Raw genomic sequence first — 15270 nt, forward strand, 5'->3', positions numbered from 1 at the left:
GGGTGTCTTTCTCCACCAGGAGGCACTGTTCTCAATGAAAGAAATTGTTTTAGTTTTGGCCTCATTCACTATTATTTGAATAACTCATACATGGTTCTTTTTTGTGTGTGTATGATAGCTGTAATTAGGGCACCTTTAACCCTCCTGTCGTGTTCGGGTCAAATCTGACCGATTTACAACTTAAACCACTCATAAATATTGTGTTTTACATCTGATTGCTGCAAGGCCTTATGCCATCCTCCACACTATGCACTGGAACATATAAAAGTGATGATCATCTTTTTCATTGAATTTTGAGTGTTTTAAACCAATGTTTTACATCTGTGTTGTTGCCGGTCAAGCGTGACCATCACAGGAAGTGAATGGGTATTCAGAATATATTCATCTATGAGACAGAAAACATCCCCATACACACTCACACACACACACCTACACACACCTACACACACAGACACACACACACTCACACACACACCTACACACACAGACACACACCTACACACACAGACACACACACACACACACACCCACAGACACACACCTACACACACACACACACACACACACACACTCGCTCTCTCACACACACACACGCACACCTATACAGACACCTAAACACACCTACACACACACACACACCTAAACACACACAGACACACACACACACACACACACTCCTATACACACAGACACTCACTCGCTCACTCACTCGCTCACTCACTCACTCGCTCACTCACTCGCTCACTCACTCACTCGCTCACACACACACACCCACACACACACAGACACACACACAGACACACACATATACACACACACCTACACACACAGACACAGACACACACACACGTTATGCCTATGTTTGCAAGGCCCCTCTGATCTGAGTGTGACATGCCACTCATGTGCATGAATTCACACACACACATACACACCTACAGACACAGACACACACACAGACACACATACACACACACCTACAGACAGACACACACACATGTTATGCCTATGTTTGCAAGGCACACTCTGATCTGAGTGTGATGAATTCACACACACACACACACCTACACACACAGACACACAAACACACACACCTACAGACACATACACACACACATGTTATGCCTATGTTTGCAAGGCACACTCTGATCTGAGTGTGATGAATTCACACACACACACACACATACACACACTCACTCACTCACTCACACACCTACACACACCTACACACACACCTAAACACACACACACACTCACTCACTCACACACACACACACACACACACCTACACACACAGACACACCTACACACACACCTACAGACACAGACACACACACATGTTATGCCTATGTTTGCAAGGCACACTCTGATCTGAGTGTGACATGCCACTCATGTGCATGAATTCACATGCGCGTGCACACACACACACACACACACAGACACACACACACACTCTCACTCACTCACACACCTACACACACACACACACACACACACGCACACACACACACTCACTCACATACACACACCTACACACACACCTACACACACAGACACACACACACACACACACTCACTCACACACACACACCTACACACACAGACACACACACACACACAGACACACCTACACACACACCTACAGACACACACACGTTATGCCTATGTTTGCAAGGTGGTGAAAAATTTTTTTGTGTGTTAAAACAGACCGGTCTCTGAAGACCGGGAACACTAAAGTAAAAAACGTGAGGTCAACAAAACCGAAGGGTTAACCATTTACAGTATGCTAATGAGAATGGATGGATGAGGAACTGTGGTAGGCTGAGTTAATGAGATGCGATATGGAACCTGTAGGTTATTAATATTTAATATTGTGGTTTTAACTCCTGGGGTCTGAAGGATCAGCTGTCTGCAGCTCTCCTCCCAGTGCTCCCATCAAATATGCATCGTGACTAGAAACCAGTCGTTCACCTTCAGCACACAAGCATGCACACACTCATGCACACTCGCGCGAACACTCGCGCGAACACTCGCATGCACACTCATGCAAAGGCGAAAGTGGAAAAAAGACAAAAAAGACACAAAATGTTACATTACAAAAAAGAAAGAAAAATAGTGATACAAGATTACAGAAAGAGAAGATGCTGTGGGGATGGGAATAAAATCTGATGGAGGGATGAAATGTGCTACCTGCCCTGGATTATTCAGTCAGATTAAGAGATTAGCAGTCATGAGGAAGAGCACACATATTCCTGCAGCCAAAGGCCATGACACAGGAGGAAAAGGGCACCGTGTGTGTGTGTGTGTGTATGTTTGTGTATGCACATATGTGTGTATGTTTGTGAGTGCGTGTGCATGTGTATGTTTGTGTGTATATGTGTCATCAGCTCAAGGCAGAGTGGTTCTGTACAGCACCTGTGAGAACAGTGAGAAGAAACTGAAATGATATGAATGAAAAACCTGTTTGGTTTTGTTCCATCACAGGCTTGGCCCTGAATGGCCAACAACATCAACTCTGCGTACACACACTTCTAGAGGTATGATCATGTCTACTGAAATCTTGTTATGTTTTCAACAGCCACCTAATGAACAATAAATGTATACACTCTCAAAACAATAAAACCATGACTTCATAAAGATGAAACATGAAGTAAACACACGACAATATAAGAAAAAACGATGAAATAAACTCTTGACATCATAAAGATAAACCATGAAATAAACATGACATCATAAGGATTATAAAGGAGCAGACACACATGCCCATACATACCGATGTATGTACACATATACATATGAATTCAAGCATGTATTCACATGCACACACGCAAACACAAACTTACTTCCTAAATGGACCCAGTACAAATCAATACAAAACACAGCATCTCATTTACCTGTGAATTACACATTATTAAACATGGGAGAAAAAACACGAGAAAACACATGATTAACTATACATATAAATAAAGATATGTAGACACATCTCCTAGAAATGAGGAGTGTTTTATATCGGAGAAGGTGTGTGTGATATCTACATGACACATTTCTGAAGACTATTCCTGCTGTTGACCCTGATGATGACTATGAGGAAGAAGAAAAGAGGACCAGCGCATGATCAAACACACACACACACACACACACACACACACACACACACATACACACACACACACCTGTTTCCTCACCTCTGTCTGCTTTGAGCGAGCTGCCTGAAGGGGCTGTGCAGTGGTGATTTGACCCATGACCCCAAATGTGATTGGCCTGAACTGTCCAACACTACCCTGTTTCACAGTGTAAACAGTTCTGGAGAATCATGCAGTACAAATATATTTCTCAGCTTTCAGTTATAGAGAAAATAGAGACCCACACACACACACACACACACACACACACACACACAGACCGAGGCCAATCGTCTAAATCATCCAATGCTTGGCTGACTCACCAATACTGATTGTGTCCTTCTGATAGTGTAAAACTATGGAAACACTGAAAACGTGGTTCTTTCTTTTTCCCAAGCTGATCAGTGTTGTTTCTAGTGTTTGTCTATATGAGCATTTGGTGGAGTCAAAGGTGTCACGGGCAGATATTTGTGATTATGAAGCTTTTGTGTGGTGTGATGTGTGTGTATGCAAAGAGAACACGCTTCCTTCCGGGCTAGTTTATTGAGTCGACCCTCAGCTTGAAGGAGACGCGGCCGGCGAACTTGTCTCGGTCTGTGCTGGCTGGAATGTTGTTGGCGATGAGTTTGCACTCCACGTTGATGTCGGTGTTCAGCGTGAGGTTGAGGAACTTGACGGCTACCAGGGGTTGTGAATAGTTTGGCTGCAGTGTACAGAGACAATGCAACATTACTGGAGGACCTTCACCGAGATCTACAGACTTCACCAAAATGTTTCAGCTTCACTGAAATTTCCAAATTTAACTCCAGGCTTCACTGAGGCTTCACCAAGATCTCTAAGCTATGCTGAGATTACCATGATCTTCTGGCTTAACCAAGATCTCTAATCTTCTCCAAGATCTCTAATCTTCTCCAAGACCACAAATCTTAATGTCTTGAAATAGTAATAGTGTGCAGGGCTGTGTTGGTGTAATGATAGTGTGCAGGGCTGTGTTGAGTCTGGTAATAAATACCTGAGCTTTTTTGCCATAGTATGGGTAGTACATCAGATTGAAGGTGCCATTAGGAGGAAAATACACCACCCGCCCTAATTTATCTGGTTCTTCAGTCTACGGAGAGAGAGAGAGAGAGAGAGAGAGAGATAGAGAGAGATTGAGGGAGAGGGAGGAAGAGAGAGACAGATGGATATAGGGAGGGAGAGAAGGGGGGGCAATCCCAGTTGACCAATATTTCTAGTTCAGGTGGTAATTTGTGCCCATAAATAAGCCCCAGGAGTAGTACATCAGCACCAGGACCAGACGTGCTGCATGTGGACTGTCACACACCAGCCCGGTGAAGCCGAGCTTTCATCTCACTGTATAAATAGTACAACTGGGTTACCATCCTTAAATTTAGTCCAGCGTTCAGTAGAGTGAAGGGTACTCTGCTAATTCAGTATCTACAGCCCTGAGGGGAGACGTCACCAGCCGCTACGTTCACCCAGCACAGCTTCACCTGTCAGATGTCACCGGGACATACACAGCATGATTGATTTAAATATGGCTCAAACGCTTGTTACCTTTCCTTCATTAGTCCACAATATGTTTGGTTAGTTCATAAAAGTGATTTCAATCAGTTTGGAAAGAAGTGTTGGTAGTGTTTCTGTGAGTGTTGATTTTGAATTGTATTATGTACTATAATGACACAGTATTCACAGTCCAGCACATCTAGTCTAACTGCAAAAATGCCTAATCGCTTATCCATAAACATTATGATAAGGATGATTATAGAAATTGGTATAGTAAATAAATTATGATCAATTTAATAATCTATAATTTAATAAGCCCAAACAAACGCTTTTGGTTCAAGTGAATTGCACGGGACAGATGACGGAGAGAATGGAGAGAGAGGAATCTACTGAGTGGAGAAAATAAAGCATGTCTCAGTGTCATTGGTGGCTTGAGCTGTCACTCAAACCCATCCATCCAACTGTGGTCAGGAGCTCAGACAGGGGAAACGAGCTGCAAGTTGGCATAGTGATAAATGAATGATTGTCTGTAACAGGACATCTACAAGGTGATTGTAATGAAGCAGTGTAATAAAAGTTCACCTGTTTTACACAACTATAATAAAGAATGAAGTATTTTCTAAACATGGTTTGTTTACACTCAGATTCGAAAAACTGACAGTAACACGATGCCTTTGAACCGGATCGCTGTCCCGGCTACGATTCCCAACCACGTAACAGTAAACCCATATGATAGAAAACAGCTACAGTCACACCATATTGACGAAGATCGTCTAGAATCAGCATGTCTAGAATCAGATGGCATTAATGTGCTTCCAGTTCAGCTGTAAAGATGACTGGCCATGTTTGACTGAGTCAGGCACTTGTGGAGGTGGAACAGACTCTAACCTGAAATACGCCTATCTACTATCTAGCCAGCTACTGCGGTGTGGGTGTAATGAAATTTTAATGGGAAATATATCCTCTTCATTGGAACAAGAAAAGGTATTCAGAGAAGGAGAGAGAGTGTGAGAGAGAGGGAGAGAGAGTGAGAGAGAGAGGGAGAGACAGAGAGAGAGTGAGATGGAGAGGGAGTGAGAGAGAGGGAGAGAGAGAGAGGGCGAGAGAAAGAAAAAGTGAGAGAGGGAGAGAGAGAGAGGGAGAGAGACAGAGAGAGAGAGAGGGAAAGAGGGGGAGAGATGGATTACCTTGGAAATACAAGTAACAGAAGGTGCCTGGTTATTCTTCCCTGGCAACATACCGATCACCTGGCATTTAAAAAAAGAGAGAAAGGTAGACAAAGAGAGTAGGAGAGAGAGAAGGAGAGAAAAGAGAGAGAGAGAGAGAGAGAGGGAGTTAGCCTGAGGTGAAGCTGAGTGTCATTAGAAAGTTAAACTAGCTCAGGTTGAATAATGGATAGTGCTGCCTCACTCGGTTCATCTTTATGATCACACAGGGCTTGCCCTCGTTGTAACCATAGAAACGGTTGCCGATGCCCGAGCAGTCGCCGAGGCTCGAGCGCCTGAAGCTACAGGAGCGTCTGGGCTTGTTCCTCATGCCCGCCGTGTCCTGCAGGAAGTATCGGTCAGGGATGCACTCCTGGTTCTTCCGCTCCTGCACCGAGTCGTTGTAGGCTGCGGGACACCAGCAGGACGGTGACAGGACCACAGAAGGTTAGCGGGGGTTTAGCCATCAGAGATTACTCTTACGCTCAGGTGTGTGTGTGTGTGTGTGTGAGTGTGTGCAGTGGTGCAGGGGAGGACATGGACATCACTGTCCTGAGACACCTCTTTCCCCTGAGTCTCACACACACACACACACACACACACACACACACACACACACACACACACACACACACACACACACACACACAGTAAGTTGTGCCTTACAGGAGAGGAACTGGTGGAGAGCTTGTACATGCATGTCCCAGCTCTCTGTGTTCTCCTTAGTGTACAAGATCTCCAGATCCTCTCCTGTTGGCCTGATCATCATTCCTGCAGAGAGAGAGAGAGAGAGATGGAGAGAGAGAAAGAGAGAGGGAAAGAGAGAAATAGAGATGGAGAGAGTTACCAAGAGAGAAAGACATGACACACAGAGACAGAAATCTTGGACAACTAACAGATGGTATAGCAAGTCTGTCCTGTTTCGGTGGTGTTACCTGGTCCCACAAGCCTGTCCAGTTTGGGCGGTGTTACCTGGTGTAGTGACCCTGTCCTGTTTGGGCGGTGTTACCTGGTGTAGTGACCCTGTCCTGTTTGGGCGGTGTTACCTGGTGTTGCGAGCCTGTCCTGTTTGGCAGGGGTTACCTGGTGTAGTGATCCTGTCCTGTTTGGGTGGTGTTACCTGGTGTAGTGATCCTGTCCTGTTTGGGAGGTGTTACCTGGTGTAGTGACCCTGTCCTGGTTGGGTGGTGTTACCTGGTGTAGTGATCCTGTCCCATTTGGGCGGTGTTACCTGGTGTAGTAACCCTGTCTTGTTTGGGCAGTGCTACCTGGTGTAGTGACCCTGTCCTGTTTGGGCGGTGTTACCTGGTGTAGTATTCCTGTCCTGTTTGGGCGGTGTTATCTGGTGTAGTGACCCTGTCCTGTTTGGGCAGTTTTACCTGGTGTAGTGATCCTGTCCCGTTTGGGCGGTGTTACCTGGTGTAGTGACCCTGTCCTGTTTAGTCGGTGTTACCTGGTGTAGTTACCCTGTACTGTTTGGGTTGTGTTACCTGGTGTAGTATTCCTGTCTTGTTTGGGTGGTGTTACCTGGTGTAGTGATCCTGTCCTGTTTGGGCGGTGTTACCTGGTGTAGTGATCATATCCTGTTTGGGCGGTGTTACCTGGTGTAGTGACCCTGTCCTGTTTTGGTGGTGTTACCTGGTGTAATGATCCTGTCCTGTTTGGGCGGTGTTACCTGGTGTAGTGACCCTGTCCTGTTTGGGTGGTGTTACCTGGTGTAGTGATCCTGTCCTGTTTGGGCGGTGTTACCTGGTGTAATGACCCTGTACTGTTTGGGCGGTGTTACCTGGTGTAGTGACCCTGTCCTGTTTGGGTGGTGTTACCTGGTTTAGTGACCCTGTCCTGTTTGGACGGTATTACCTGGTGTAATGATCCTGTTCTGTTTGGGCGGTGTTACCTGGTGTAGTGACCCTGTCCTGTTTGGGCGGTGTTACCTGGTATAGTGATCCTGTCCTGTTTGGGCGGTGTTACCTGGTGTAGTGACTCTGTCCTGTTTGGGCGGTGTTACCTGGTGTAGTGACCCTGTCCTGTTTGGGTGGTGTTACCTGGTGTAGTGATCCTGTCCCGTTTGGGTGGTGTTACCTGGTGTAGTAACCCTGTCTTGTTTGGGCAGTGCTACTTGGTGTAGTGACCCTGTCCTGTTTGGACGGTGTTACCTGGTGTAGTAATCCTGTCCTGTTTGGGCGGTTTTACCTGGTGTAGTGATCGTGTCCTGTTTGGTCAGTGTTACCTGGTGTACTGACCCTGTCCTGTTTGGTCGGTGTTACCTGGTGTAGTGACCCTGTTCTGTTTGGGTGGTGTTACCTGGTGTAGTGATCCTGTCCCCCTTGGGCGGTGTTATCTGGTGTAGTGACCCTGTCCTGTTTGCCCGGTGTTACCTGGTATAGTGATCCTGTCCTGTTTAGGCGGTGTTATCTGGTGTAGTGATCCTGTCCCCCTTGGGCGGTGTTATCTGGTGTAGTGACCCTGTCCTGTTTGGGCAGTTTTACCTGGTGTAGTGATCCTGTCCCCCTTGGGCGGTGTTATCTGGTGTAGTGACCCTGTCCTGTTTGCCCGGTGTTACCTGGTATAGTGATCCTGTCCTGTATAGGCGGTGTTACCTGATGTAGTGATCCTGTCCCCCTTGGGCGGTGTTATCTGGTGTAGTGACCCTGTCCTGTTTGGGCAGTTTTACCTGGTGTAGTGATCCTGTCCCGTTTGGGCGGTGTTACCTGGTGTAGTGACCCTGTCCTGTTTGGTCGGTGTTACCTGGTGTAGTTACCCTGTACTGTTTGGGTGGTGTTACCTGGTGTAGTATTCCTGTCTTGTTTGGGTGGTGTTACCTGGTGTAGTGATCCTGTCCTGTTTGGGCGGTGTTACCTGGTGTAGTGATCATATCCTGTTTGGGCGATGTTACCTGGTGTAGTGACCCTGTCCTGTTTGGGCGGTGTTACCTGGTGTAGTGACCCTGTCCTGTTTGGGTGGTGTTACCTGGTTTAGTGATCCTGTCCCGTTTGGGCGGTGTTACCTGGTGTAGTGACCCTGTCCTGTTTGGGCGGTGTTACCTGGTGTAGTGATCCTGTCCTGTTTGGGCGGTGTTACCTGGTGTCGCAAGCCTGTCCTGGTAGGTAGGTACGTTGTCATCGAGGGTCAGGAGCATGACATACATGGTTAGACTGAACATCCCACCCAGGAAGATGTAAAAGGCCAAGTAGAACAAAAAGATCAGACCTGTGTATATACACACACACACACACACACACACACACACACACACACACACACACACACACACACACACACACACACACACACACACACACACACACACAATTTGGTGCTATATGTTCTGTACATACAGGACTGGTGAGGTTGTATGACAGTACAAACAGTACACACAGAGATTGTACACACATGACGCTAGACATGAGGTTTACGGTTATTTTTATGAAAGATGAGAATTGGGTGTTTGTGTGTATTTTCTCTATGTCTATGCAACAAGCCAAACGTTTGTCATAACGTTAATCCTCGTACCTGTTAACTACCACCCACAAACACACACTTACTTAGATTACATTCATGTTATTAAAACAGCTATGCTGTCCCATCGGTTTCATACCAGCATAACAGTCTGGGTACCAAGATTAACTCCCCCAGGGCAGTGTGAGCAGCTGGGAGCAGGGCAGGAAACAGATGTAGTGGGTTTAGGGACACACACACTCACACGTGCGCGCGTGACTCGGACCTCGGGGGCTTTTTCCAATATAATTTCTCAGTATGTTTTCTGGTTTTCCACTTACAGAACAGAATATCAATCCAAAACAAGCTTATCTAACACGATTAGCTGTATGGTTCCTCTTATCTGACCTTCTTGTCTACCCAGGTGATTCAGGTTCCACTGATCACTCCAGACATAGACGTGTTACATCAGCGTAGTGACGTCACCATGCCCTGCAGGAGGAATCCCATAACGCTGACCAACAGTAAGAGGGGACCTCACACTGCACAGGGCTGTCTAGGCCAACGCGTCACAGTCTGACACACTAGCCTCTTATATATATACACAATGGAACTGTACATCCACACTGGAAATACTGGAATCAAAAGCTAAAGGTTTCATTACATTATTCCAAATAAAAATCACAAATAATAAACAAAATATAACCAAAACATTATAAAGACTTCTTACTACACATACACCTTAATCTCAGTCTAAAACTTTTTGCATTGTTTGATCAGCTAAACTGGATTTTCTTAACTCTTTCAAATAAAAATTTATGTTAACCTGAGGACAAATGTTTTCTGCCTAACACTTCCTCAAAGAGTGATACAATGTCAATCACACACACACACACACACACACACGCACACACACACACACACACACACACACACACACACACACACACACACACACACACACACACACACACACACACAAACACACTGCAACATAGCCTTCTGCAACCCTCGTGTTATTGATGGCCTATCAGGTAGAGGTAGCAGGAATTCGATATCTCCCCCGTCAGAGAGCACCTCTCCTGGGGTCAACCTCATCGAGTGTCTCTGGGGGACCTGACCCTCTGCTGACTGAGCAAGCTGAGTTAGAGTCTCACACAGCATGGCTCCAAACGTTCACAATACCTCCCTCACCTCCTCTCCCTCTCCCTCACCTCCTCTCTCTCTCCCTCACCTCCTCTCTCTCTCCCTCACCTCCTCTCTCTCCCTCACCTCCTCTCTCTCTCCCTCACCCTCTCCCTCACCTCCTCTCTCTCTCCCTCACCTCCTCTCTCTCCCTCACCTCCTCCCTCTCTCCCTCACCTCCTCTCTCCCTCCCTCCCTCTCTCTGTATCTACCCTCTCTTTATCTGGTTCTCCATGATGAATGCCTTTCTGTAGTCTTTTATCACAAGACTGAAGGAGAACAAACAAACAACTGGGCCATGCCTGATTCATTTAATTAAAGCAAACACACACACACACACACACACACACACACACACACACACACACACACACACACACACACACACACACACACACACACACACACACACACTCCTTTAGAACTCCCTCCTTTACCTGGAGCTGATTGATTCATTCAGACATCAGTCACATGTGCGGCAGAACACAGGTGCTTTAATCTGGTCAAAGGTTCTGCTCCACTGGCAGAGCGAAATAAAGCAGAAAACAAAAAACAAAAACCCAAAACATGAGCATGTGGTTGGTCTGATCCTCACAATCACGTTGCTCCTTTTCCACGGGGCTGGACAGATATATATTGTGACATATCGCATGTTTGTTTAAAGCGTGGCACACCAAACTCTGTCTCACGCTTATTTACACCCCCTGTTAGAGGATGGAGCTACCACAGCTCACGTACTGCAGCCCTGTTGATAGCCCTCCTGCTGGAGTCTCAGCAGTTCTGCGCACACACACACACACACACACACACACACACACACACACACACACACACACACACACACACTCTAAGGCTACAGCAGGAGTGTGCTGTAAGATCCTTTGGCAGCTCTCTGGGGTGCTACTTTGTCTTTGAAGATATCCACATCACAGTGCTCCCCCTCCACCTCATGCCACACCCCCTCCACTCCATGCCACACCCCCTCCCCTTCATGCCACCCCCACTTCATGCTGACTGGTCCAAGAGTGATGTTCCCGGGGCTCGGTTACTTTATGTTGCCTGCCTGTTCTACCTGCAGGGCCTGTCCTAGTGTGCCTGTAAGGCGGATGCCGAGTTACCTTTAAGCCCAGGTAATGAGGGCAAACATTAAAGAGGCCACGTTTACCACAGTTCAAGCCAGAGACAGGAATAGAGCCATTAAGGTGTTTTACAGAATACAACAGCTTAGCAGGGCAACTAGAAACACAGCTACTCTCTCTCACACACATACACACACACTCACACAAACACAGACGCACACAAGCTAATAAAACCGCATTGCTTTCAGCAGACCTCTGTTCATGGAAGTCTCAGGAGGAATGATTCATTGCAGCTTGGTGCTACTGCTGGGCTAGCAATCTCAGGACACAGATCCAGGAACAGGGGAAACCCAGAGTGGACTGTGATTCTGTATTCACTTCAACTCAGGACACAGGGCCAGGAACAGGGGAAACCCACAGAGTCGACTCACTTCATGACTCAGTATTCACTTCAGCTCAGTATAAACTCAGTTAAACTTTCATGGGCATGACATAACTTCTCCAATAACCTGAGATCAGATCAGCCTTCATCACAAAGATCCAGTGATCCAGTAACCAGTGAGCCTATTATAGCAGGATTACATCTATGCAACATTAATGCAACACTAATGCAATATTAGTCTTATCAAATCAATTAATTAATCACTTATCAAATTACACACGTCATTAAAGACATAATTTCCTAAATTTGAATAATACAGTATAGACTCCTACGGTCTTTTGAAAATAAATATTCCGCTTCGATCTGATTTACTAACTGTCAAAACGTCCCTGCGGTAGAGCACGCGCCAATATGGGAGGAAGCGCCTCTTTGCTCCAGGCCGGTCTTTTCTCGCTTTCTCTCATGGCGGTGGGGGTAACATTTGCACAGATGGGGCGTCGCAAGATCAGTTCAAAGGGGAACGTGCACCCACAGCCGGTGTCTCTCGGTGAAATGCCGGTGTTGACGCACGCTCCCCTCGTTTGGATGAGTCCATTCTGCAACAGTTGTCGCGTGCTGCTGCAGAGACCGGCATGTTCCCGGTGATGTGCGATGGAGAAGCCCGGAGTAATGTGAAGCTGTTCCCTGCAGACAGTTGATGCCGCAGGCTCCAATCTGCCTAGTGCTGCAATCAGCCTAAACTTTAGCGCGTGTGGAGGGACCTGAGCGAACGCTTGGCACATGGCCCTGCAGTGCGTTAAACACCAGATTCGCCATCAGACTTGGAAAAAGTGCGAACGAGGCAATGTCGCAGTGCAAAAGAGTTTCCAACGAGATAACGGGAGGAACCCCCTCTCCCCCCACACTCCCACAAGAAAAACAGATATGAATGGATAAAAAAACATCTGGGAAAATTCTGCATATATGTGTGTATGAAAGCAACACGAATATTAAGTATGGGAATAAAAACGGGGATAAAAACCCTACCCCAACTGGTGCCGGTCCTGCCACAGAACTCGCGCGTTCTCGGATTCCATATGAAGTCTTTCCATCCGTTCTTCCCTTCGTCTTTTGCCATTTTCTTTTGATTCTTTGACGCAAGATAGACGCGCTGTCTTTGCAAACAATAAAGCAATAAAGACGAAGACTATGAAAATTGTTGTGTACGGCAGAGAAAGAGTTAAGACAGCCGACCAGGCTCTAGTCTAGAGTTGTTATGAATTAATTTAATGTTAAAAGCGCAGTCCTTGCGCAGTCTGGACAGATCAAAGCACTTGTGTAGGCTATTAAAATTAAAATAAAGAGACGGGTGAATGAGAGAGGAAGTTAGACGTGGACTCGGCGCTCTCTCATCACAGGGCGCATCCAGCAGCGGCGGTGTGTGTGAGTGTCACTGACGCTGCGCGTTCAGGTGCTGCGCGTTCCGGTGCTGCGCGTTCCGCAGAGCGCACGCGGTGCAGTACAGAATCTGCGGATACTGCAGCAAAACAACAGAAAAAAAACCCTTTTCACCGCTTCTCTCTTGCTCACCCCCGATCACCCCCTCCCATCGCCCCTTCGCTTCTAAACGGACGAAAACCGCTTTCCCTCCTGCCCAATACCTACACCGTGCGCCATGCCGACTCCGCCTCCCGAAGGCCACTGATAAAGTCTCATCTTTACTGACACGGAGCTCAGCCTATCAGAGCTGCGTCCTGGGGAAGGGGATCCCTTCAATGTCCCGCCCGTTTTTAATGAGACCCGCGCGCACCCTGAGTCATGAACCTTCATGCTTTAAACTCACCGAAAGCCTCCAGCCGACTCATTGCTCACAACAGGTTAAGATCAAATAAGTTTAATCTCAGTGGGATGAAAGTACAAGCGCTTACATGGCTTTAAGGAAACTTAAGCTATAAAAATCAGTAAGATCTTTAACAAAAGTTACTATGTTATTTATTCCGCTGGAAAAAAAAACATGGACCTAGTACTCCATAAAAGAATAGACACGGACGTGAGTGACAATATGACAAAGTCACGAGGAGATATGGGACATTTGTGCAAATCTTATATTGTCACATCTTGACATTTATAGGCCAAATTAGCCATGATCCTGTACTAGTTTAGTACTCGTGGGAGGGATCCTTGCAATCTGATCCAGGATCACACTCCCAAGCCCAAATCTCAGTCTATGACTCAATAGTTGATGTCACACCTCAGGCCTCAGTCCTGCCCCGAAGGGTGACAACTTGTGCACACTTAGGATTATCACTAATTTAATTTACCGCACACGACAGAAACAGTGCCCCCTTGTGGCAGGCAATAGAGTTGCATAAGCAACACTGGAGTCGACGATGTTGAGTCACTGTTGAGTGAACTCTAAAAGATTGACTGCAGTGTTTTCGGGAGTCAGCTGACTCAACATCAGCGAATCAATAGAGACGTCAATGCACACTGCAAACAGCCCGTAGGACAAATGTCTTCTGAAAATGCCTCAGGACAGAGTTGAGCTCCTCAATGGGTCTCTGTTTCCCTCGCAAGTCACAGAGACACCGAGCCATTCAGCTCATCATATAAAATTTATTTCATGACGATATCAATGCAAATATAGCACTACAGTGATTTCCAAGGTACATCATATCTTACCATATCAATATATTATGGCACTCATAATATGGCCACCGTTTAAGTAGACACACAAAGCCAACTGCTTTTGTAAACTAGTTCTCAATAATACTTAAGTTACCCCTTCATTGTGATAAATTGCAACTAGATGATTACTTAGTATATCTGAAGTACAAATTGGTCACAGTTCATTTAGACTGAGACACAGCCCAACCTTTCTGTATGTTGGAGGGAATCCTCTAAGAACTCCCAGCATGCATTGCACCAGCCCTCTTCCTCTACTTTGATTCTACTTCCTGTTGATAAAGACTGTACTCATAGTGGCCGACTGAGTCCTGTGGAATTTCTTGGCGTTGCCTGTGACACCATGGTAACACCAGGGTCACACCGCAGTAGCAACACCATTAATGACAGCGCAACATCACCTTCACATGTTTCAGTAGTGTTTACGTGGTGAAAACTGTACAGGTTGGTGTTAACTATTCAGAAAATAACAACAACGATAAAACAACCACACAGAGAACTTAAAAACACTCGAGTGCCAAAGTACGATTACGGAAAGATCCACTCGTCAATAGCTAGAACAAATCGCGTTCTATCTGATCTTCGAAAAGAAAGAAAGGGAGAAACTGAACAAATACAACAGAAGAGAAGAGAAATAACAGGAGAAGTGTTACCAGCAGTGAGGAATCTTACAACCCATTTATAATAGCAGT

The 15270-nt window shown here is 46.2% G+C and overlaps 1 protein-coding gene across 1 annotated transcript; it reads right to left on the reverse strand.

Annotated features, from left to right (window-relative positions):
- Window positions 1-1748: 1748 nt before the first annotated feature.
- Window positions 1749-13446, reverse strand: atp1b2b (ATPase Na+/K+ transporting subunit beta 2b). The gene is made up of 7 exons (XM_077010902.1): window positions 12941-13446; window positions 8912-9040; window positions 6497-6601; window positions 6036-6238; window positions 5813-5872; window positions 4132-4227; window positions 1749-3822 (listed from the first exon to the last, which is right to left on the reverse strand). The coding sequence occupies exons 1-7, from the start codon at window positions 13029-13031 to the stop codon at window positions 3655-3657; spliced, it is 852 nt and encodes a 283-aa protein (XP_076867017.1). The 5' UTR covers window positions 13032-13446; the 3' UTR covers window positions 1749-3654.
- Window positions 13447-15270: the final 1824 nt, after the last annotated feature.

Source organism: Brachyhypopomus gauderio, chromosome 7 (genome assembly GCF_052324685.1).
Source record: "Brachyhypopomus gauderio isolate BG-103 chromosome 7, BGAUD_0.2, whole genome shotgun sequence".
Lineage (NCBI taxonomy): Eukaryota > Metazoa > Chordata > Actinopteri > Gymnotiformes > Hypopomidae > Brachyhypopomus > Brachyhypopomus gauderio.